General features: G+C 44.6%; 1 protein-coding gene across 1 annotated transcript in view; it reads right to left on the bottom strand.

Annotated features, from left to right (window-relative positions):
• RGS11 (regulator of G protein signaling 11) overlaps nt 1–25571 on the bottom strand; it is a 1486254-nt gene that overhangs the window by 604416 nt on the left and 856267 nt on the right. Inside the window, exon 12 of the mRNA XM_086939774.1 lies at nt 9409–9522. Coding sequence (XP_086795900.1) covers nt 9409–9522 — 114 coding nt within the window. The remainder of the gene's footprint in view (nt 1–9408; nt 9523–25571) is intronic.

The raw sequence follows: 25571 nt of genomic DNA, 5'->3' as shown, positions 1-25571 counted from the left end.
AAAGGCGGGGGCCATCTTGGAGTGGAAGGTGGTGCTTGCGCCGTGGGGGAGTGCTCGGAATTAACTAAAGTGCCAGGAGTGAAACAATGAAAGTTTGTGACAAAAAGTGAATTCAAGATTTTTAAATATCAGAACGGTATAGTTGCAATACTTCTTATTTTTCATACTAGATTTTTCAGAACAGGAACCAGGTGTCAATGTAGTTACCATACTCCTTATTTTTCAAAATTCATGTATGAATCCAACGAGGTATTTTTAGTGGTAACAATTTTTCCATGAGTCCCAGAATGCTTACTGTATACAGTTGTACCAGTTTGTCAGCAATGTAATTTAGTTCAATCAAAGCAAAGTAGTCCAATCCTCGCTACGGTTGAGTCCTTTTTGGATGGTGTTGAACTGGATGATTGATTTCAGTTCCTCTCGATTCAGTATCTGTTGTAGGTTGCCACCTCTCTGGGGTAATTTGATGGCCTTCAGGACTGTCCAACGGAGATCGTCTGCCGTGTGGTTCAAGTGGCCAAAATGTTCAACCAGGGGTGCGTTGGGGGTTCCACACCTTATGCGGCTACGATGCTGACTTATTCTTGTTTTTACTTTTTGTGTAGTCTGGCCTACATACATCATGGGACAAGAACATAAAATCGCATAGATGACATTGTGACTGTTACAGTTTGTGAAGTCCCTCAAGTCAACCGTGGTGTTGTTGTGACTAAATGTGCGCCCCTCTAGTGCCAGATTGCATACAATACATTGTCCACATTTTACGTGACCCCTCAGTGGGGGTAGGCCCCAGTTTGACTCAATTGTATTCATAGAGGGTGGTGCCGGTAGGGCTGCTCGAACAAGGTGGTCTTTTATATTCCTACTTTTTTTGAAAGCAAATAATGGTCTGTCAAGAGTTAGTTGGCCCGCGTTTAAGGTTGGCCAGTGTCTTAAAATTGTTTTGCGGATTTTGTTCGAGATAGGAGAGAAAGTCGTGACACACGCTATTCTTTCTGTACTTGGCCTGGTCTTGGGTTGGAGCAAGACATCCCTGGGGCAATACCAGGCTCGTTTGGACGCGTTCCTTACTATCCTGCTTGGGTAGCCTCGTGCCTTTAGTTTGGAGCATAAGACCCCTGCCTCCCTAAAGTAATCAATTTTTGAGGAGCAATTGCGTCTGATGCGCAGGAACTGTGAATAGGGGAGTGAGTCCTTGAGGGCCTTAGGGTGGTTGCTATCGTACCTCAGAAGCGTATTACGCTCAGTGGGTTTCCTGTAGAGGCGAGTGAGGAGCTCACCCGACTCATGGTAGATCGAAAGATCTAGGAACGGTATTTCCGTCTTGTGGTGTGTAAGCGTGAACTTCAAGTTGTCGCAATTATTATTCAACCAGTGTAGGAATGAATTAAGGATTTCGCTCTCTGAGTTCCATATTAGGAAGATATCGTCTATGTACCTTCGCCAGACACCTATGCTGGTTATGAACGGGTTAGTGTCGGCCAGGATAGTGCCTGTCTCTAGGGCGTCCATATAGAGCACCGCCAGATGAGGAGCAAAAATAGCCCCCATTGCTGTGCCTTTGATCTGCTGGTAGAAGGTCCCTTCAAAAACGAAGTAGTTTTTCGTGAGGCAAAGTTCAAGTAACTGCAAAATGAACAGCGTCGGTACTCTATGGGGTCTTGGTCTAGAATCAAGTACCCCCTCTACTACTCGTAGAGCCGCTCCCTGGGGAATATTGGTGTAGAGCGACTCTACGTCTAACGTACACAATGTCTGGGTGTTAGGGTCATAGGGTTGATGTTCAACCAGATTAATCATTTGCATGCTGTCACGAACGTAACAGCATGTGGCAGGCACAAAGTCCTTAATGAAAAAGTCCACGTAAGAACCTAATGGCTCCAAAATGGAACCGCAGGACGAAACAATTGGACGTCCTGGCGGGTTCTCAATGCTTTTGTGAACTTTTGGGAGGGTATAGATGACAGGGAGACGGGGGCTTTTGATATTTAGGAAAGCAAATTCTTTTTTGCTGAGAAAACCCTCGTCTCTGGCAACTATAGTAATCTCCTTGATAAGGGCTTGGATTTCAACAGTAGGATTCCGACCGAGTCTCATGTAGTGTTCCCTGTTAGCCAATTGGCGTAAGATTTCGTTCTTATAGTTGTCAATGTTCTGTAGGACAATGCCCCCACCCTTATCCGCACTTTTAATGACTAAATCAGTCTTGGATTTGAGCGAGTCTATAGCATCCTTTTCAATTTTTGGGATGTTGTAGGGAATATATAATTTCTTCTTTTCACAAATCTCCAGCTCTTTCAGAATAAGTTTCTCAAATGTAATTACCTCTGGCGGAATCATACTAGATGTTGGTATAACCTTTTATGCTCTGCTCCTATTCCAGCACCATTGCCATATTTTGAAGAGAAGGACCGTTAACTACTCGAGATTATATTCTCCGCCTCATTGAGGTATGACCTTCCCTGTTCTTATCATTGAACCAGTAGGGTATCTCCCATTGGCACAACCCCTAGTCACTTCTGACTGTTATTTTTCACCCCACGATACTATTCCTCCCTCCCCGTGTTCAAGCACCCTCACGACACAGCGCCTTGACGTATTTTCTCACGCATGACACTGCGAATCCGAGGAATATGTAAATATTGTTGATTTTAAGTAGGGCACTAACACTGTGCACGTGGTCACTTACTGAGAAAGTGTTACTTAAGTTGGCATCTATGCAAAAAACTCTCTTAAGTCTCTGAAAAACTTCTGCTCTTTTCCTTTTCTCCTAACAGGCGGTATTGACCACATTCAGGCATGTTTTTGTCTATTACAAAGTCCTGATGATGATCCCGTGTATTTATTTGAGCTAAGGGATCGAAACGTCGACACCCATGAGTGGGGTGACACGTGTATTATTTTCAATTGTGATTGTGTACACCCAACTCCAGGCGATACTGAGATTAATTTCTAACTCTTTACAGTACCCTGTCCTTGCTCCTTTTCCTTTGCCTGAAAGACACCCCTTTCACCTTTACGCTATCCTTGTTTTTTTTTTTTTTCCTCTGGTTTGTACGGCACAGGCTTGTGTCAAGTTATACTGTTTATACTGTAAGATTGGATATTGCTTCCAGAAAATAAACTCCTTTCCCGGCTGGGTCTGGAAATTTGATACTCGTATAGCTTCCATTGTGTACCTATACTGCATCAGTTCGAATTTTAAATACGCTAAGTGTCCTTTTGTTCCTTAAAACTCAACACTAATAGCAGCACTGCCTCTCCTCCAGCATTACCTCCCCCCTCCTACGTCTTCCTCTTCTACTGTGCCAGCCACCCTCCCTGACCCAAGCACATGCAAACACACACATTCACACACTGCAACACCCACACACAGCACACAAAAAACACAGACGTTGCAAACAAACACAATCACATGACACACATGCATTCAGTGACACTCCACATAACTCCTGTTCCCCCCTCAGCCCAGGCATGCACCTTGTTTACATTGAATTCTTCACCGCCAAACATACAACCAACTCTTAAGAAGAGGAAGTACCTCCAAAATGACCCACAGTAGCATCTGCAACCCCCCGAAAAGGAACAGAAGGCAACACCTCCCAGCAGAAAATCCTTCCAGTCACAATCTAAAACTTCCACTCCTACAACCCGTAGCTCCGCACACAAGCCCAGTACCTCTAAATCAATAAAACCCCCACAAAAAACCCTCTCCCATCCCCATTTCGGACACACCTATAAAAAAATAGAAGATCCCAAAATGAGTGCTGGTCACCCCATCCCCAGCTCCATCTGACCCTCCCACTACAGCTGTCCACCTTACACTTAGAGCCAACCACTGTCGTGGAGTCCTATACCCCTTCCATCAGACTCTACCACTGCAGTGGACCCTGGCACCACTCCTGATCCCATCCCTCCCAAAATACAACCCAGTCCCCATTAGTGTGTACCCATTGGTTTCTGGCATGCCCCCAAGACCTTCCTTCTAGGGGAGTTGTCCTCTTGCAGGAATTGTGCAGGCAAGACTAGATGGGAATGATGTTTTTAGCTCATCAGGACACTGAACATTGAAGGCCTGGCCAATGGCATTTTGATAGTCAATGAAGATTGTTTTTGAGGCTGAATAAGGCATGATTTCATTTTTGTTTACACATTTTTGTGTCCCCCAACTTGTTTCTGAGTTAACTGAATTACATATACATTTGGTTGTTTATATGTATGATGATGTTAGTATCACATGGATTGCATATGTTCCATGGACTATGAGCACTTTGACAGAATTCATTGAAAAATGTTGAGTCTGCGTTTCATGCATGTCATTGCCAAATTAAGTTTTGGATAAGAGTGCGAGATGAAGTCACAAACCTTTTAATTTTATTAGCACACTTACACATAGGTCAAGCTTTCTTGTCAACATAGTGCAAGTGTCTCAAAGTGCAACAGTTTAGGCGAAGCATGCTGCATAGGTTGTGATGAGCAGAAAGGCACCTGTTTCATCTATTCCACTGGATACAAATGGATGTTCACTGCATGGCAGTGATTTCGTACACACCCATGTACACAAATTGACTTCACAATACTAATATGTTACTGGTGAATCAATGTCAGATCTTGTAGAATAGTGGCAAGTCAACCTTGCATCTGGTGTCATGCCACTGTGGGCAACAAATTCGGTTGCCGATGCACTCAATACGGTGTATACACTGTTAAGTAACAATATGCAGAAAAAGACGATAGTGAACAAAATGACAGAAGTATCATAACAAAGGCTCTCATGAAGAGTAAATCTTGGAGTCTTTAATGTAGTAAACAGCCAGCCGACACGTGTTTCATCGCACTCGCGATTCCTCAGGGCTAGATGGCTGTGTTCCGATCAGGAAGGTCGCTCAGCTGGTGATAATTCCAACCCAGCCGGGCCCTTGACCGCCGATACTTCGTATAGTCTTTATTGAGAAGTCAATTAATTGCCGGTGATTTTTCAAAGTATCAGGCTGGAGATCAACAGTGTTGTAATTCCCATATATTTCCCACGGCGAACAAGGTATTGTCCTATTGCTGCCGTAATCCAGCTGACGCCGTGTATGGCTCAGCTGTAAGTGGTGCTTCAATCTAGATACAGCATAGACGCGGCGTGTAGCGCGTCCGATCCCAGGCAGTGTTCCTGTGTGTCCAAACAGGAACACTGCCTGGGATCGGACGCGCTACACGCCGCGTCTATGCTGTATCTAGATTGAAGCACCACTTACAGCTGAGCCATACACGGCGTCAGCTGGATTACGGCAGCAATAGGACAATACCTTGTTCGCCGTGGGAAATATATGGGAATTACAACACTGTTGATCTCCAGCCTGATACTTTGAAAAATCACCGGCAATTAATTGACTTCTCAATAAAGACTATACAAAGTATCGGCGGTCAAGGGCCCGGCTGGGTTAAAATTATCACCAGCTGAGCGACCTTCCTGATCGGAACACAGCCATCTAGCCCTGAGGAATCGCGAGTGCGATGAAACACGTGTCGGCTGGCTGTTTACTACATTAAAGACTCCAAGATTTACTCTTCATGAGAGCCTTTGTTATGATACTTCTGTCATTTTGTTCACTATCGTCTTTTTCTGCATATTGTTACTTAACAGTGTATACACCGTATTGAGTGCATCGGCAACCGAATTTGTTCATGTAGGGGTAGTTTCTTTCTACTCTTTTGAGTGGTTCAAGGTTTCTCCACTTGCCGTTTTTTCACCTGTTCAAATATTATTCCTTACTGGTGTGCGTATAAACAGGCAGTGCACCCGTAGCGCAACTGATTAAAAGCCTTCAGAATTCTGCACTGTGGGCAACAAGCCTTCATGGCTGTGAACACATCTGGTGCATTACCTGAGCTCATGGTGAGCAGTATTCTTACAGTCTTCCAACCCTCTGCTTCTATTGGATTCCAATTACTACAAGGATTTCTGTTAGGCAAGGTGTGTGTTTTCTTAATAGTCTATTGTTCACTCATTTAGTAGTTGTTCATGCCATCCTGATTTTGGTTGGTGACATTGGAAGGATTTCGTTTATGGATTGTCCCAGCTTGGATTGTATTTTGCAACCACACACAAGTCATAGTTGAGCATATGAATTGTGTGTCATATGTATTTTGTGAATGACTTACAAGGGTGTTGATTTGAACTTAGATTGCTGCTGTTCCATGTCACATCAAGCTGTATTATAAGCAATGTGATGTCTGTTAAATTGCCATGTGGTACATGTGGTGAGGCAAGTGGACAGTGAATGCCCAGAAAGATGTGTGTCTGTCTACTGTGCAGATGCTCCCAGATCTTGAGTCTCCACCATGCTCTTAGTTGCCACACATGGGAGGATATGTTGATGGAAATATGCGTCCTGGCTGCAGATGTATAGTCAATGGTTCATGTTGCATGTGCTGAGCTTGCATGAACAAGGGTGAAGGTGAGAGTGACTAGTATTTAAAGTATTGTTTGAGTGGAGATACATACGCCATGGGGGCAGGTCAAATTTAGTGGTTGTCAGAGAGTGTGAGGTATGAGTTGAGTGCATAGGCAGATCTTGTGTAGGAGACATGAGGTATCCATATTCCCCCTATGTGAGTTTTTACAGATAGATTTATGTGATTCAGAGTATGTGAATGTTTGAATCTTGTGCAAGGTATGAGGTGAATGGGTAGATGAGATAGATGTTGAAGCACTTAAACAAGGTTGTATTCAGGCAGGTGGTGATCTGTGTGTCTACAGTGAGGGATGGCTGTAACCAGGCATTTTGAAATGAATGAGGATAGTTGTTGATGTGCAATAGTCAATTGTGTAATTGAGCATGTAGGTAATATGTGGACACGACAGTGCCACAGTGAGACAAGGTTCAACTTGTCCTTTGTGACAAAGTGGATAAGTGTATGTGAAGGGTACACGCCAGTTGTGTTCTTTAGTGTGCAGAAACGTGTAGTGTCATATAGTTGATGTATGTTGTTATTGCATCTGTGTATGCATGTGTTTCTGAAATGACAATCTGTGTTCCTTAAGCAGAGTAGGGTGGTTGTATATTGATATGTGACTGACTGAGGGCATATCTATTGAGCAATGTAAGTGTGTTGTTTGAGATGTGATGATGTATTAAGTTTGCATGTCAGAGTGGGCAGTGATGCTGCACGTTGTGATATGAGTGCATTCCAAATACGTTGCTGAGGGTGCTAATGGTGATCAGCGTAGTAATAATTACATGTGAGGTTTGGCGTCTGTTGAGTATAGTAAATAGTGTGCATGTCGTGTATTTGCGAGTTGTTGTGTACATAGTGATGAAGAGTGGTGCTGTGCATGTAGGTGTGTATGTAAGAAGGGGAGCACATGAGTGACAATTGTGTCTGACAGTTTGAGTACAAGGCTGTAGCTGGCGGTGCAAATATGTTTTTGAGTAGAGGTTATGAAGCTGCTGGTCGTTATCCCAAATCGGATGCTTCATCTTCCCCTTGTGCTTGGATTTTTTGCACGCTTTGATGCTGTTTCTAAAACTTTGTGCTACCTTGTCGGTGTAAAAAATCTTCACCTTTCTGGGGACCTGAATGCGAAGGCGCACTGGGTAAAGCATAGCATAACACACATTGGCCTTCTGCAATGTTCGCTTAATGTCAGCATATTTGTGTTGTGACTCTTGTACTATCAAATCAGGACATTCCTTCAGCTTTCTCTCAATGAGTTATGTGCTTTTTACTCTTGAGAGGAAAAGTGAATTACAAACACAGCCCAGGCACGTTATTAGGTGACTAACTTTAGTGCCAGAAGAGTGAAAGTTCAAAAGCAATTCTGGTACGTAGGACAAAACAATGTTTCAGACTAAGTTAGAGGCAGCTCAGCACTTTGAAAACTCATGAAGTATGGTTGGCAGAAAGATTTAACACAGAAAAATATTTCAAAGGCATTAATTTGCATATCAACATTATTGTCTTCCAGCTGTTATACTTGTACAACATGAGAGCTCCTGGAACCACTTCACACCCCTACAACTCTGGATTGAGGTCTGAATCATCTTTCAACTTCTCAGTCGTTCTAAGTTGTGCCCTGGCCTCATACTTGTTGGTCTCATTTCATAGCTCTCCTCATGGCAATTTCCAACTGATAATGAATGAATGAAACAATACATTGGGATTAAAAAGCTATGAAAATGTATTTCCCATATACATTCTGGCTGATAATATCAATTTGTACTGTAGTAACTAGGGGCCAATTTATCAAGGGCTTGTGTTGCCACTGCATCATGCAAGTGACGTTAGGGCAACGCAAGTCCTAAAGTGAGATTTATTATGCCAAGCAGAGCCACCTTGCCTGTAGCAACGTAAAGGCATCCCACGTCACTGCCGCATGTTACGCTGCTTTCGGTGGAGCTCTGGGGTTCCCATGTATCCACATCCAACCATGGTTTTTGGCACATTCCCGGTTTTACTAACACTAGCAAACCTGGGAATGCATCTAAGTGGTACTCCTTCCCAGGAGATGTGTAACGAGGAGTTATATGTTAATTTCTCCTTGTTTTTTCCACTTTCTACGCATTTTGCAGAACACATAGAAAGAGAAAAAGCCTTGGAAGACTGTTTTTGTGCAGGAAACCTTTCCTGCACAAAGCAATCGTGGGTGTAATGCAGGCATCCTTGCACCATGGTGCCAGGATACCTGTGTTACTGCATGGAAGCCACAAGGACGCCAGTCCAGAGGGCGAGCAGAAATGCACCATATCTCAGCAGATATGGTGCATTCCTGCCCTCTCTGTTTAACACAGCGCAGCAAACTGGCTTGCTATATTGCATTGCACCAAATATTAGTAAATATGTTTCTAGATTGCTGTAGTAATCTTTCGCCTGACCCAGGGCCGGCTCTAGGCTCATGGTGGCCCTGGGCAGGGAGCCTAGGTAGGGGGCCCGGAAGAGGGGGTCCGGGCGGGGCGGAGCGTGCAGGCCAGTAAAGAGGGGAGGGGGTCAGGGAGTTTAGAAGTGGAACAGAGCCAGAGGCCGCCAAATCCCTGCCAGGGGCCACCACGCAAATATGTATCCATCCTCAGAGGATTAATATATTAAGGATATATATTGGCGTGGTGGCCACTGGGGTTTGGTGGCCCTGTGCAGGTGCACAGCTTGCACATGCCTAGAGCTGGCCCTGCCTGACCCGCCTTCTAATCATGTTCAAGCTGCTGGTAAAGATTCCTAACACAACTTTACACAAGACACAGTCATATGAACAGTATCATTCAATCCTGTCAAACTACACAAGACCTGTATCTGTGGACATGAGTGTATGTCCTAGTAAGCCACTGCTCCCTCCTCCCACAGTTAAAACATTAGAACAGTATTCCTTCAGCCTATCTGACCAACCACTAACATCAATCAATAATTGTCAATGCTACGTACAGGGGTGCGTTCATGGACCAATGCATGATGTCATCTGTGATCCATGGGTTGCTCGGTAGACAGCCAGCCATAATAGGATCATGCGGCAGGTACTGCTCACAAAACTTCAGGAACCTGTAAATTGAGCACAAGAAACATGGTATACAAAAATGTAAGTATCAAACCACATATATATATATGTTTTGTGCATCACCCGTGGTCTTTAAGTTAGCCTTATCACGAACAGTCAATGGGAAAACCGGAGTCTCTACAAAATTCTGCAGCTGTACCTTTTGAAATCAAGAATCTTTATATTTTTCTTTACAAGCACCATTTGAATTGCAGATATTATTTTTGTATGTATATATATTTTTGGGTTATTTGTGAAGCATCATATGCCCCACAGACTAGTTTAAAGAACTGAAATGACTTATTGCACAAATAAGTGGAACAACTCTGTAGTTATCACTCAAACATATATTTTGCAGTGGAAACTAATGCCTAGATGCATCAACCTTTTTAGGAAGTGCAAACCGCAAAATTCGACCGTTTGCACTTCCTAAACTGGTTTCTGGGATGCATCAAGCATTTTTGGAAAATCGCTATTTTTAGCGAATTCCAAAAATGCGATTGCTTTTAAGGAATCGCAAATTTGCGATTCCTTAAAAGCAATGCATGATTATTTTTAAAAATGCGATTTCGCAAATAGGGGGTGCAAATTACTACGAGGTTGAACCTCGTGGTAATTTGCAAAAATGTGTCAAAATGCCCAAATATGCATTTTAAAACACTGTCATGTTACAGACACACATGTCCTTAGGACATGTGTGTGTGTAACATGCACTTTAAAATACATTTCAGGGGTGCAGGGGGGGTTCCTTTGGACCCCCCCTGCACCCATGGAATGCATTAACATTTTGCGAGTTTCAAATTGCGAATTCGCTATTCCCATTGATTCTTATGGGCCAAAATGGGAATTGCGAAATCGCAATTTGAAACTCGCAATTTTATTGCGATTCGGTAAAAATTGCGATTTTTACCGAATCTCAATAAAATTGCAAAATAAATGATGCATTGCCATTTGCGATTCCTTATTTGCGATTCCTTATTTTTCGCAAATAAGGAATCGCAAATGAAAACGTTGATGCATCTGTGTTGCTAAGCAAGTGTGAGCTGCTAATCAATCAAACGCTTGCTGGAGGATGAGAATTTTCAGAGCTTTAAAAGTTTGCTGAGCTTGGCATCGTCTTACTATTTTCTTATGGCCAGATGTACAAACTTTTAGCGATTCGGCAGTCAGTCATAGGGCCAGATGTATGACCCTTCCAATTTGCGAGAAGCATATTGCATCAATTTGCGGCTTGCAATTTTGCGACTCTCAAATTGGGATTTGCAACAGTCCCTCAGACACTGTTTGCTCTTCCTAATGGGTTCGCTAATTGCCTGCCTCTTGAATTTTCATGAGGCAGGTGCAAGTGAAACCCCATTAAGAATGGCTAGCACTCCAAGGGATGGTGGCCTGCTGGGGTCAGCAGACCACCATGTCTGTGACTGCTTTTTAAATAAAGCTGTGTTTTAAAAAAGGCAGTCCGTTTTCCTTCAAGAAACATGTGATGCATTTAAAAAAGAAAAATTATACCTATCCGTTTCAGGGCAGACCTATTTTGTGGTCGCAAACGAGTCGATTGCCCATTTGCGACCGAAAAAACGGTCCTACATCTGGCCCTCAATCCCTAATTTAGCAACTCCAAATTCCGAATCACTATGAGGGACTTCCTAGTTTAGTTTTTGCATCTGCAAATTGCCACCAACTTGAAACAGGTTCTACTTTGGTGCAGCCTATATAACCAGCCACAAAATGCATCAGAACCTTTCACGACGGCATTTTTTAATGTGTTGGCGGGGAGGATTCAGGCTGTTTTGAAGAGGAGGGGACAGGAAAGGATTTTTAAGGTTAGGATAACTCTTTTTGAAGACACAGAGGTGAAGATCTGTGACAAATAATGGCTAGTAGTTAGGTTACTGTTGATCTAATTGCTGATTTAGAACCACTTTTAGAAAGACCGACAGAGAGAAGTAATGCCATCCCACCCAATGCACAAGTGCATACATACACCTTTTAGCTTCTAAATATTACCAGGGAGTAATTGCAGTAGCAGGAGCAGTTTCACAAAGAACATTACCCCATTTCTTTGTAGATTTTTAATCTGATGTTTTTACAAATAAATCAATATATGTATTTTTCTAGCTCACAACAGGAGTTACAACAAATTAAACTTTTTTTATCATATGCACAATTAGTACATGTTGTAAGTTGTGTTGATGGTATTCATTTTGCAACATGCTGGCCATCTGCAAATGAGTTCTTATACTGTAATCATTAAAATTGCCACTTATTCAACATACAGGTTATGAGTGATGTCTCCTGTGTATTCAAAGACCTTGCAGACAATTCTCCTGACAGCACTTCCGACTATAACATTTTCTGACACAGTGGGGATTTATAATCTCCTTTCTGGAGATGACTTGGTGATGGATTTTGGGGAAAGAGCGTGGTTGAACAGGTCCATTGGCCGAAGGTGAGCTTGTGCCAGTAACCGGCACCGAAAGCGGAGCCCACCCGCAATGTCACAGCGGTGATGGTGGCGACCGCCAGCTGGCGCCACCGAGAACACGTGTGAAGCGGAGCCCACCCACTATAAGCAATAAACGTTGCCCCCAGCAGCGTGAGCTGCACCGGCTATTGCCCCTTAATAAAGCAAGACTCGCGGAGCCCACCTGTGGCCTGCCAGCAGCGACCCCTACTCCCGCCGCGCAGCGTTTGACTGAAGCTGTGGCGGCGGGGAGCGTGTGGAGAGCTGCCGGGAATTGCCCAAAGCCAGAGGGAGGCTACCCTGCTCCTCGATGTGCCCGCGGTGAGCCCTGCGTAGAGAACAAAGCAGACAGCGGAAAGAGGGAGAGTGGGGTAGCGGCCCACTCCCCCGTCACCCCGAGGGAACCACTGTGCCCAACACGAAGCGGAGGAGCTCTGCCCAAGTGTAGCAAGCAGCCCCAGGCGCCTGCTCCAGCTGCCCCCGCCGCAAACACAGGGGAAGACTGCAGTGTGGCTAACGTTGCCCCAGATAGTTTAAAGCAGCACCAGCACCTTCACAAGCAATAAAGACCCTTCCACTTGCCTGATCAACTCAGGTCCCGTGGCCTAGAGGGGCCTGCCTCCTTGCTCCAGAACCTGCTCCGCACCTCCCGGCCGGGACGAGCGAGACAAGCATCGATTTTAGAGCTGCCTGGCCTGCAGAGCCATCTAGTGGCCAAACAGCAGCATGGTTCCCCCGTGGATAAAAGACTGTTTACTCTTGTTCTGGTACACAGTAGGGACAGAACAAAAGACATCAGTTAATAGGCAACAATGTACCATGAGGAAAGCTGCGGCAACGGGGACACATGCTCGCGCCTGCCTGTCAGTAGCACCACATCGGGGATCCAAAGCAGCCAAGGTTCACCCAAAGGAAATACTAGCAGTAACAACACGAGACCGGTAGAGGGCTGCACAACAGGAGGAAAGACAGAGAGCGCCACGAAGGAGAGAAAAGGAGACAGCACTGGACAGAAACACAGTGGAGACTGCCAAGCAGGACAGACTGCCAAGAATAAAAGTGGATACACAGCAGCGCAAGAGACGGCGCAGGAACGCGCCAGAGGCACAAGGAAGGACTGCAGCAAAGAGACTACGAAGAGCAGCAACCTGCCCTCCATCACGTCCAGGGAAGTTGACAACGAATCACGCAACAAAAAGCAAGACGCAAAAGGGACAGTGCGCAGGTGTACCCCGGACGCGGAAAGTACACGTCAGCGTCTGGAATGGAGGAAGCCACTGAAGAAATGTGTGCAGCAAGCATCCAAAGAAACAGAAGTGCAAAGAACATCCCACGAACAGGAGTGCAAGAACCCCGCAGAGAACACTCACAAGCATGCAGCAAGTGCACCCAGAAAAATTCATAAGGATCGCAACCAGCAACGAACAGAAGAAGCAAGACCAGAAGAATGTCAAATGAGTGGTGACGCAACCCTCCAAAAGCAACACTACAAAAGCACCTACACCACACCAGAAGAGAGTACAGCGATGCCTGGTGGCCACAGGTCATCGCTGCATCAGTAAGGCGAAGACAGGAGCATCACCACACGAACCGACGGTGGTTCTGGAACCCAGCAACACGAAGTGTGAAGGCTCATGACCCAAATGCGCCGCAGTGAAGACAGCACAAGCCCAAAGCAGCAAGTCACAAGGAACACACGAAGAGCGCACCCAGTTGTCGAACTGCCATGAAAAGGAAATGGTTGCGCTGACAACCTGCAGCATTGAAGACTCAACACAAGAGCAACCTGACCACTCAGCCTGGTCCCAAAGCATGAATCCGACCAGCCAGATGGTTGCACCAAGAAGTCGACCAGCCAGATGGTCGCACCACGAAGTCTACCTGCCAGACACCGGCAGAAGGGACCAGCACGAGGCCCAAGAAGTTCAGCCCAGGCGCGGTCCACAAACATGGACCAACGAACTTCAACTTCACAAGTAATAGAAGTGACTGAAAGAGGAAGTGAAGGTCACAACGCTAACCCTGGGAGTTAAGTGACAAGAAGACAGTGTCCTAGGACTAGGACAAAACCAGGAAGACACGTGCAGAGTGCGCGCGCTGCACGAGGAATCCTGGCCAGAGAAGATGAAAGAAGACCGGGCCAGGTTACGTCGCGAGAAGAAGAAGAGTGGCCACCGCCACTAAAAAAAGAAGGAAGAAGAAATCATAGTGGCGCGCTGCCACTGCAAGAAGAAGGAAGAAAGATCTGAGTGGCACACTGACACTGCAAGAAGAAGGAAGGAGAAATCAGAGTGGCACGCTGCCACCGCAAGAAGAAGCCGCCCCTGCGAAAAGAAGGAAGGTGACAGGCACTGGAACGTCTGAGTGCATTGGAGGACAAGGCCTGGCAAGAACACTGGCAGTGCAGACCAAAGACATCCACCTACGAGCCCTCCATCCACATGGCATTGCAGAAGAGAGCAAGCTGGACTATTGGCGACATCTACCTCTGGGGTTCAGCGGAAGATTGGATGGCGAGAGTGCTCAGGCATCCGGAAGCTGAGGAACAGACCACCTCACACCAGCCCGTGGCAACCCAAAAATCAGAGGCCTCAAGGGACTCTGGTGGCAGCAAGTCCTGCACGGGAGACAGATCTTCAGATGCGCGTCTGCAGGATCCACGGGGATGAAAGCCTCGCAAGCAAGGAAAAGAGTCAACAACTCAATCTTCAGGTGGAACTAGGACACAACGGTGAGGCTCATGGAGCGCCCTGCTCACAGCTCGAAGGCTATGGTGGAGCAACCCGACTGAAAACACCAGTCCAGTGGAAGCCTGGCAAAGAGGTCCTCCCGGACATCTTGTGAGAGAAGAACACTGGCGAGAGGGGCATCCTAGTGAGAAGGATGTTTGCATCTAATCTCTTCACCTGCCAAGAGACACATTGAAGCCTGCCGGGAATCATCACAAAACCAGAATGGAGAAAAGAAACCAGAAGACAAACAACACCCATATCATCCATCTCTCTCTCCGACTACTCATCATCACCAATTGAGCGAAGCAAAGGCAGGGCTGAGAACAACGTCCAGATAGCACAGACAAAGAATGAATCCGCCGAACAACTACGAACTGTGCCACAGAGAACTTTTGGTCCTGGATGCAGGAACTACACTGTTTGTGGCCTGCAAGCAGCCAAAGAGACTCGTTTGAAATCATGAGCCCAATGTTATATTTTGGTGTTTTTCTTTTCCCCACAGGGTTTTGGACATTTTCAGTTTGGTTTGATTTTCACCAATTTTGGGAGGGATGTAAGGACCCAGAGTCACAGTTAGCATTCTAGTGCTCAGGATGTAATTACACTAAACACCCACCCACCACTGATGTCACTGGTCAGTTGACACAGCGATAATAAAAGTGGCTGAGCGCACGTGTTCGTGGCCAGTTGCATCCAGTATCCAGTGTGTCCTGTGTGTCCAGTCATTACCAGCATGAGGGCCTAGGGCCCGACCTTTACAGAATGCGCCATATTGGATAACTATGGTACATTCCTGCCCTTTCCCTGTGGCTCAGGGCAGCACTGCAAGGTTACTTAATGCACTGCCCTGTGCCTCCATTCCGGTAAATATGCCCCTAAGTTTCATTAAGGAATTATTAGTGCAACACGTATGGAGAAATTGAGATGAGGGCCGAGACAAGAGAGATGGAAAGAAATGCAGTGATGATTGAGAGCGACAAGGAAACTAGAGCAAAGAGGAAGGATGAAGGAAGAAAAGAAAAGGACTAGGTCAAGTAGCAAGCAAAATTCAACTTTTAAAATTGTAATTTCAGTCTTGGTGAAAGCAGAAGTTTAAAGACCTATGTGTTCAATGAAGAGAGTGAAAAACTGCAATCAGCACTTTTCCAAAGTACTTCATAATACCACAGGTCATTACTAAAGGTCTTGTGAGTGAGATACAAATACTTGCTGAAGGAGGCCGCCCAGTCTTCAGCCAATACTTTTGATTTGCCAAACAGGCCAAAATTCAGTTCCTTCATATGTGACGGATATTGGCACATTCTTCACAGTGGTTCACATAGCAAACAGATTGGTTTATGTATGAAAACTATTGGATGTGCCTTTCTGCACACTGCACTGATTCACACAACTTGAATTGGTTTACATGCACGATACTGGTTGGTATACAGGAACACTGGTCTGATTACTCAGTATGCTGGTTAATGCTGGGTAAGTTACTGACACACTGATGAGGCACATTGGTTTGCGTGACACAGCATACGCTTTAAAGGTTTATGTTCTGAATATACCGGTCTATATCAACAGCACACTGCTTTGTAACTTTATTTCACAATACTGGTTAGTAGGCATACTCTATTGGTTTTTCTTCATAACTAATTAAATACTATGGTTTGAATGCATATAATCTAGTGCTGCGCATGGGTAATGCACAGATACACACGTCTAACTTATTAGCTTAGCTGCATAGGGTATTCGTTATCTCCGATACTATATTCGTTGTATTCATACCATACTGACTTTTTGATTTGCGAGAGTAACATTTGGGTGTCAATGTTTATTGAATGGCTTCATTTATATACTACATTGGTTTACTGCTTTAATGTTCTGGTTTTTGTGTCTAATATATTCAACTGAATATTTAGTCTATTTGTTTGAAAGCATTTAATTCATAATAGAATGGCAAACTCATATAATTGCATGTTTGTATACATAATACACTGTTGTTTTGTAACAAAGAGAGCAAAGCTTAAACGGCAGACTTGTGGTTCTGCACCTCATATCAGTTTCCCAAATTCAAAGTTCCTGCACACTGAAACCCCGGCACCAGCCATTACGTGATGCCTCTGTGTTCCAGATCATGAAAGATGCAGCTGCAAGAGGATGTGTGTCAGGAATAGAGTCTAAGATACTCTTGTAATTTGAAAAGTCTTGATTCCCAATTCCAATGACACATTAAGTTCCGCCAACGCGTTTCGTTCTCTCCCTGAGAACTTCGTCAGGGCCAAAAGTAGAATTCAATGCAGACTGTTGCACTTTGAATTCTACTTTGGCCCTGATGAAGTTCTCAGGGAGAGAACGAAACGCGCTGGCTGAACTTAATATGTCATTAACACTTGGAATAAACACCCACTTGCTGCTGCACGATTTGTAAATGTGATATATTGGTTGTTGGTCAGTTTGAAAGTATTCCATGCTGGTTTGCATGCATGCCATACTTGGTCCAATACAAAAAAGGCTGGTTTACATTAATACCCTACTGATTTGCATGTCTAATACACTGATTGACATACACATTACTATGACTCATACATAAGCTTATAGGGTGTGATGTCCTAGTTTTTGTGTGTAACATATTGGCTACAATGTTCAACAATTGGTTTTAAAATGTTGCATGCTGATTTGCATGCATGATGTTCTGGCTCTCAAATTTAACATACTGGTTTGTATGTTTAACATATTGGTTGGCATGCATCATTGTATTGTTCACATGAATAACACCTTGATTTATAAGCACTGTATAGGTTTTTGTATAAATAATATACTGTTTTCTAAACATTACATAATGATTGGTGTGCACAATACATATACACATATTGCAATTGTGCTCTCTGCAAACTATTCGTTTTTTTTATATCTTTATGGAGTAGAGATCACGAAATACAAATGATATCATACAATTTGTCATTAATCAGATGTGTGGTGCAAGAACAGTGTGCTGAGATTATTTTTAATATATAGCTACAACAGTTCAAACCTTAAAACCTGCACAATCCAATTACATCCGATGTTACATATATTATAAAAATGAGTCCGATGAAACAATATTTCGCAGCTATCCTATTGACAGTCAGTTATAAATGAATAAACCAGAAAAATGGTGCATGGATGATCGGGATTACTCAGTCTTCTGATTCCATATTAGCTCTAACCGGGCCCCATATTTGCTGCCCCAATGCCATTTTTCGCCTTCCCTTCATAACGTACAGATTATGTTCCAAATTATAAGTGAATAAGAACAGAGTTCACCATACGTCAAATGAAGGAGTTTTGCTTTGCAGCCAACATGGGGCTATACATAGCCTTAGAACCGCTGTGGCCACAAATATCAGATAACCAACGTTGTTGCTAGGGTCGGCTTGTACACGCCCCGTATCTATACCAAGCAGAATCTGCATAGTTGGGAGCTGAAAGGGTGTACCCAAGATCTCAGATAGAAACTTATTTACATGCCCAAATAATTCTACTAATTTTACACAAGTACTAAAAATATGTTTTACATCCGCCTGATGGGCGCTGCATCTGAAAAATTTTCCATCTGGGTCTCCTCCCCACTTTGAGATTTTGTCAGGAGTACGGTACGTATAAAACAAGGTCTTATAGTGTTGTGTTTTAAGATTAGCGGACATCAGTATTCGTTCAGCAAGCTCAATAGATCTCTCGAACGGTATTCCAGGACATCCTAACCTGTTCTCCCATTTACTCACTTGTGCTTCTATGTCATTGGGCATGGCCTCTAGCATTAAATTGTACAATACTCCAATTCAGGCGCCATTTTTATTAGCCTCAATAAGAGGGTTAGGTATCATGCTTATATTCATACCTGTTAAATACTCACGCATTTGCAAATATTTATGGAAATGTGTAGTTGGTAATTCATATTGTTCCTTCAAGTGAGTGAATGACTTTAAGCCGTCCCCGGTATACAAATCCCCCACAGTGATTAGCCCTCTTGTTCGCCAACTAACCACGATACGATCCCAACAAATACTGGGATGTAAAATTGGGGCAGTCAATGGGGTATAGGTAGAAGCCTTTTCAATTTTGTAGTACTTTTTATTGCCTTCCAAACTTTATGCGATTACCACCTTAAATCTGGTTCGTTTGTAGTAATTCCAATCTATATTAAAAAAAAGGCGGTTCCTGGCTTCCGCGCCCAAGAGCAGACCGTATATTGAAGTTTGCAGTGCTAGCTCCACAGGTACTACCCCAATGAGTAAAATATTCATCCCCTGGAGCATACACGCATAGTAATATAGAAGAAAGTAGGGAACAGACCAGCCACCAACTGCCCTAGGGAGTACCATATACTTTTTAGCACGTCGCTCTTTTCCGTGCGCCCATATGAATTTCATACAGATCGCTTGCAGCTGTGTAATGTATGCAAGAGGAATCTTGGGTAATACCATCATTTTTAAAGTATTGCATCTGCCTACCAGCGTCAAATGTAGGCATTCGAATTGATCCAATTTTTTATGGATCCCGCTGAGCAGTTTCTGCCAATTAGATTCTACCGTAGTCGAGGCCGAGGCACTAATCAACACTCCTAAGTATGTGACCTCAGTTAGGGCCCAGGTATCAAAAAAAGACTTTATATTGACACATAATATCTGAGTCTTAGCAGTGTTTAGTTTATACCCAGATACCAAGCCATATATCGTCGCTTGATGTTCGATCTCAGGCATAGCCAAAGACGGCCTTGGAGAGAGCCCGGCAACATCATCGGCGTACGCTAATACCCAATATTGTTGATGTTGTATCCTAACTGGGGGAATCCGAGGGCTCTTCTCCATCATTTTAAAAAAATTGTGGTAACATCTATTCGTTTTTACAAGGCCAATCACACTGGTTAATAAACAGCAAACAACTTGGATTGAATGGGCTTTAAATTGAAGTCTGCACTCCATGGATTGGTTTGCTTGCAGTCTGCTATGGTTTGACTGAGCAAATTTGAGGAGGCAAAGACAATGATAGGGGTCACAAGGTCTCTGGAAGCTGAAGGCGATGTTCATAACTGCAAGGTTATGATTTTAAAAGTAAAATTTTACATTTTAAACTGTTTTGTATTTGACATCTGAATTTTAATTAGTTGATTTTAAAGTAGCATTTAACCACCTTAGAATCTGTGTTTTACTTTGTTTGTTGCTTGTGCTTGACTAAAAAGCATTTTTAAATTGTGCATTTTACTAGAGTGCTCGATAGCGCTTGAATAAAAAGCGCCCGAGATTAGAGACCCCCTCAGCGCTCCTAAGCGCTCTGTGCTCCTCCCCCCCTCCCCTACCCCGGACCGCCCTCGGCCGAGCATCTACGCCGAGGGCTGGGATTCGATCTTGGCGGCCATATTGGGTGTGGGCCAGGCAAATTCGCGCGCTCTAGCAGAGCTATAAAAAGGAGTTAGGGACTGTTCTTCCAGCGATAACCAACAGAAGAATTCTTTCCCTCCTGAGCCGGAAGCCGTGAGGTCTCTATCTTTCACTTTACTTGGCACCTTAGAATCTGTGTTTGACTTTGTTTGTTGCTCGTGCTTGACTAAAAAGCATTTTTAAATTGTGCATTTTACTAGCGTGCTCGATAGCGCTTGAATAAAAAGCACCCGAGATTAGAGACCCCCTCAGCGCTCCTAAGCGCTCTGTGCTCCTCCCCCCCTCCCCTACCCCAGACCGCCCTCGACTGAGCATCGACGCCGAGGGCTGGGATTCGATCTTGGCGGCCATATTGGGTGTGGGCCGGGGGAATTGCGCGCTCTAGCAGCGCTGTAAAAAAAAGAACGGTCATGACTCCGCGCAGCGGATGCGTACTGCGGACGCGCCGGACCTGCGCCGGAGTCATGCCAGAGTCCTGCCCGTTTGCGCCCGTTCGCGCCCAGTCTGGCCCACGGCCCAGGACCCCTGAAACACCAGCCCCACTTCCACTAAAATGTTTACGCTCGGCACTCCTTACTTTAAAAGGGGTACTTCCATCTCCCTGTAGCCACTCTGTGGACCTTGCGCTTGGCTGCCTCTTTTGCAAACACTGTTCCTTTAGGGCAACTGAGGCTACCATTAAAACAACACAGAGTCCTAAAAAAAGAAAAGCTGAGGTCGTCTTAAAAATGGCATTGGTTAACTGCCGTTCTCTACCAAAACATGCCACTGAAATCTCCCTACTAATAGAAGATCTGGACGTGGACATTCTTTTTCTAACAGAAACGTGGCTTGGATCGACTTCCGGCCCGACATTGTCCGAGCCCTACCCTCTGGATATCGGATCCAACACAGGGATAGAGGACCGAAGGTTGGTGGAGGGATCGCCATTCTATATAGGGAACACCTAATTTGTCGCTTGATTGACAACGCCATCCCAGACTGTGAGAGTACACAATTCTCCATTACACTATCTTCAGAACTGTCACTCTCTGGTCTCCTAATTTATCGCCCACCTGGCCCGATAGGTCAATTTGTAGAAGGGCTAATCGAAACTACTCTGGAGCTAGCCAGTATGGTCTCTAACTTTATAGTGTTAGGAGAACTGAACCTCCATTTTAACAACCCTTCGGATACCATTGCACTGGAATTAATGAAATATTTAGCTGCCTGTGAACTAAATTTGATTGTTCAGCATCCTACTCACTCCAAAGGGAATCTCTTAGACCCCATATTTTCCAACGTTGTAGAATTGACCACAGCTGAACCATACCCAATTCCCTGGTCAGACCATATGGTAATCCCTTTTTCATGGAAAATAAATAGATCCAGCTCCATTAAACCCTCCCATAAAGCCCTAGGTAGGCGCTGGACGAAATTAGAATCCAATGACTGGATAGCATCATTGAAGCAGAACGAACCTCTGGCCAATCAGAACATCGATAGGGCGAACACAGACTTCAACCGATGGATTGAGCAATCACTGGATAGTGTGCTCCCAAAAAAATGTATTACAAATAAAAAAGGTCCTAATAAACAGCCCTGGTTTAACTTAGACCTAAGGTCCCTTAAACAGGAATGCAAACGGGAGGAAAGGCAGTGGCGAAAACCCTTCGACGAGGAGAAGAAAACAAAATACAGATCTACCATAAATAAATATAAATCTGCCCTCAACATAGCCAAATCTACCTTTTATGCTGAAAACATTGAGAAATCTGCTAATGCCCCTAGAGAGATGTTCAAGATAGTAAAAACTCTGGTAAAAGCCCCTGATCCGTCATCATCTGAACTATCGCCTGAGGAATCTGGTGTTCCCTGCAATAAACTAGCAAGCTTTTTTGCCACAAAAATCCAAAATATCCTTCTCTCTCTTCCTCCCCTACCGGTGGTCGAATCAAACCCTTCTCCGATAGGTGATACTGATTCTATCTCCCCTCGTCTCTCACTTTTCTCTCTGCTCAGTGCCAAACTTTTACCCCCTCTTTTCAATTCCATAAAAAGCGGTTCCCCACTTGACCCTGCTCCCATGACCATATTGAGACTGGCTCTACCCCATGTCAGCAAGCACATCATTAACCTAGTTAACACCTCGCTGGAATCTGGTATAGTACCACAAGACTGGAAGTTAGCCATGGTAAAAGCCCTGTTGAAAAAACCAAATCTCAACCCTGATGATTTTTCCAACTACCGCCCCATTTCCCTTCTTCCTGGCATCAGCAAGCTTACCGAAAAATGGGTGAATAAACAGCTAGCATCTTATTTGGAGACCTATGATTTGCTGCACCCCACTCAAACAGGATTCCGGAAGGGACAGGGAACCGAAACAGCTCTGTTGAGGGTGGTTGAGGCCTCCAGGAGGATTTTGGACGCAGGTGGCAGCGCGGCCATTATCCTCCTGGACCTCAGCGCCGCCTTCGACACGGTCAACCACTGTGGCCTTCTAGCTCGCCTTGAAAGGATCGGAGTCACGGGCAAGGCCCTTAAGTGGCTCGGGTCTTTTCTCAGCGACAGAGTTTTTAAGGTTTTCTCAGAAACCTGCTGCTCCCTTCCAGTGCCATTACAGTGTGGGGTACCACAGGGTTCTTCCCTTAGCCCCACACTGTTTAATGTGTACATGGCACCCTTAGCAGAGGTAGTAGCCCCCTTTGGAATCCAGTTGGTAAGCTATGCCGATGACACTCAGCTAGTGGTCTCCTTAAATCAGGTGGAACCCCTTCCGACCAATCTTTGCAGCTGCCTGGAGGCGGTTGCGAAGTGGATGGATGCTTCCCATCTGAAGTTGAATGGGGGGAAAACTGAGCTGATGCTACTTGGAAAAAAAGCCACTTTTAACAACTCTACCCTGTGGCCCTCCTGCATGGGGCTCGGGCCCACCCCAAAGTCCGAGATAAAAAGCCTAGGCTTCTGGCTTGATACGGAATTGCCTTTTAAAACCCAGGCAAGAAAGACAGTGGCTACCTATTTTGGCCTACTGAAGACAATTCGTAAAATCCTTCCCCAGTTACTCGAAGCCGCCAAGAAAACCATAGTCCAGTCCCTTATTCTATCAAGGCTGGACTATGGGAATGCGCTCTATCTAGGAGCCCCCACCTCAGTCTTCGACAACTCCAGATTGCCCAGAACTCCGCAGCAAGGTTACTTACTGGTACCAGCCGCTGTGCATCAGCTGCACCTTCGTTAAGGACCCTGCATTGGCTTCCAATAAAGGAGCGGGTCCACTTCAAGACCCTTTGTCTGGTCCATAAAACTCTCTATGGGAAGGGCCCCCCATTCTAATTGACATGGTCGGACCATATAAACCATCCAGGGATCTTCGTTCAAACCAGCAAAACCTTCTAATAATCCCCAGAACCAACAGGGCCCGAACAGGGGGCCGTCTCTTTTCGTGAAATGCGGCCAAGTTGTGGAATGCTCTTCCCTTACTACTCCGTCAGGAGCCTAACCTGCTGGCATTTCGCAAAAAGTTAAAAACAGCACTGTTCCCTAACATTTAGATAAGTAGGTCCTCTGTACTTTAGGTTTCTGATGTTTATTTTCCTCTGTTTAATATCAAGCGCTGGGATGCTTCCGAGTAGCCATGCGCTATAGAAAAACCTTTACAATTACAATTACAATTACCATAATTTTAAACAGTGTGCTCATAGCTGCCATGTTTTAAGTTTTCTCATTCATGACAGGTCCATGTTACTAGTGTGTTTTTATATGTGATTTCAGTTCTTTGACATTTTAATATGAGCGGAACAAAGCAGGCATATCCATATAGAGAAAGTTTTCTGAAATTATCCCTTTTTCTGACATGTTATGGGCCCAAAGAAACCTTAATAACCTGCTGTGCCTGGGGAAGTGAGAATAATAAGTGAATATATAAGCACATCAGAATTTATATCTGTCACGACGTAGATCCTGGTACCCACAGATAGGCAGAATATGCACAAGCTGAAATCTGCAGACTTTCTTGCTGCATCTTGGTCTATCAAAAGTCGGACCCGGGGATTGGTCACAGAGGCAGGCTAGAGTAGCAGGGCTCTGCATTCTGACTCCTAGAACTCTGGAAAATCAAAGTTTGACACTGAGAGTTCCTGGTAGTATTTGAAGGTTCGTACCTTTCATTGGTGCAGCAGGTGCAGTGGCACAAACGCCTGAAGGCTTGAAGGATCTACTGAATTGCTGTATTTACCAATTCAAACAGTGGCCTCGATGGTCCATTTTCTTCCTTGCACTAGGGTCCAACGCACACTGGCTACACCACTAGGTATTTCATCCAGAGTAATAGCCCTTTAATGAAAGAAATTCCACCAGTGTATTCACTTCTAGATTTAAGCCTTTAACCAGATAATGAGGACACTACATAACCAACCTTTAGATCAAGGGTCTAGAATAATGTACCACAAGGAACATATGAGGCACTGCTCATTCCTCGTATGTTATACATCGGAAAACTCCTACCACCTCCTTCTTTTGCCATTCACTATTCCCTTTCTCTTCTCTTTTATCTACACTGTTGCTTCCAATCGTCTCACTCTCTTTCACTGCCCTTCTCTCTTACTTTTTTGCCCTTTCCCAACTGTTCCACTTCCTATCTACATACTTTTGCTAACCTTCCTATATCCCCCATCCACTCCTTTGTCTCCTCCTTCTCCCCCACCTCTCTCTTATTTTGCCCTCACATCTCTTCTTCTCTACATTTCTCCCCATACTTTTGCCTGTACCTTCTCTTACCTATGCCTCTTTTTGCTCCTATTTTCTGCGAATTTTTTGTCTCTTTCCTTTTCTCAAATTCCTCTTCCTTCTACTTACCTATATCTTCCCCTCACACTCCTTTCGTTCTTTTAGTCTTGTTTCCTTTTATTTCTTTTACTCAAACGTCACTATCCTCTCCCTTTGTCTCAACTTTTCCATGTACTTCAAACAACCAACATGCGAGTTGTAGCAGAAGTGACATAATCCTATGTCAGTTTGGCTTTAGAAAAGGAAAAGGCACTGTGGATCAGTGTCTGAACCTGAGTCTAATTATAGCAAAACACACGGCAGCCAAAAAAAGCAATCTCTATCTTGCCTTCATGGATCTGTCCGCAGTCTTTGACTGTGTGGCACAGCTTAGGCTGTGGCAGATCATGGAGATAATGGGGATTGACCTCAGTATAATTAATATTATTTGTGACTTGTATTCAGGTGCCTCAGCCTATGTCCGCTATGGAAAGGGTGGTGAGTGTACCAGGTATTTTAAAATTGCGAGAGGTGTGAGGCAGGGGTGTGTTCTCACCTTCCTTCAATTTGCACTCTACTCCAATGACGTAGAATCTGCCCTAGCATGCTCGATAGCGCTTGAATAAAAATCGCCCGAGATTAGAGACCCCCTCAGCGCTCCTAAGCGCTCTGTGCTCCTCCCCCCCCTCCCCTACCCCGGACCGCCCTCG

Source organism: Lissotriton vulgaris, chromosome 10 (assembly GCF_964263255.1).
Source record: "Lissotriton vulgaris chromosome 10, aLisVul1.2, whole genome shotgun sequence".
Taxonomy (NCBI): Eukaryota; Metazoa; Chordata; class Amphibia; order Caudata; family Salamandridae; genus Lissotriton; species Lissotriton vulgaris.
The sequence above is the reverse complement of the archived record's forward strand: the minus strand, read 5'-3'. Positions and strand labels throughout refer to the sequence as shown.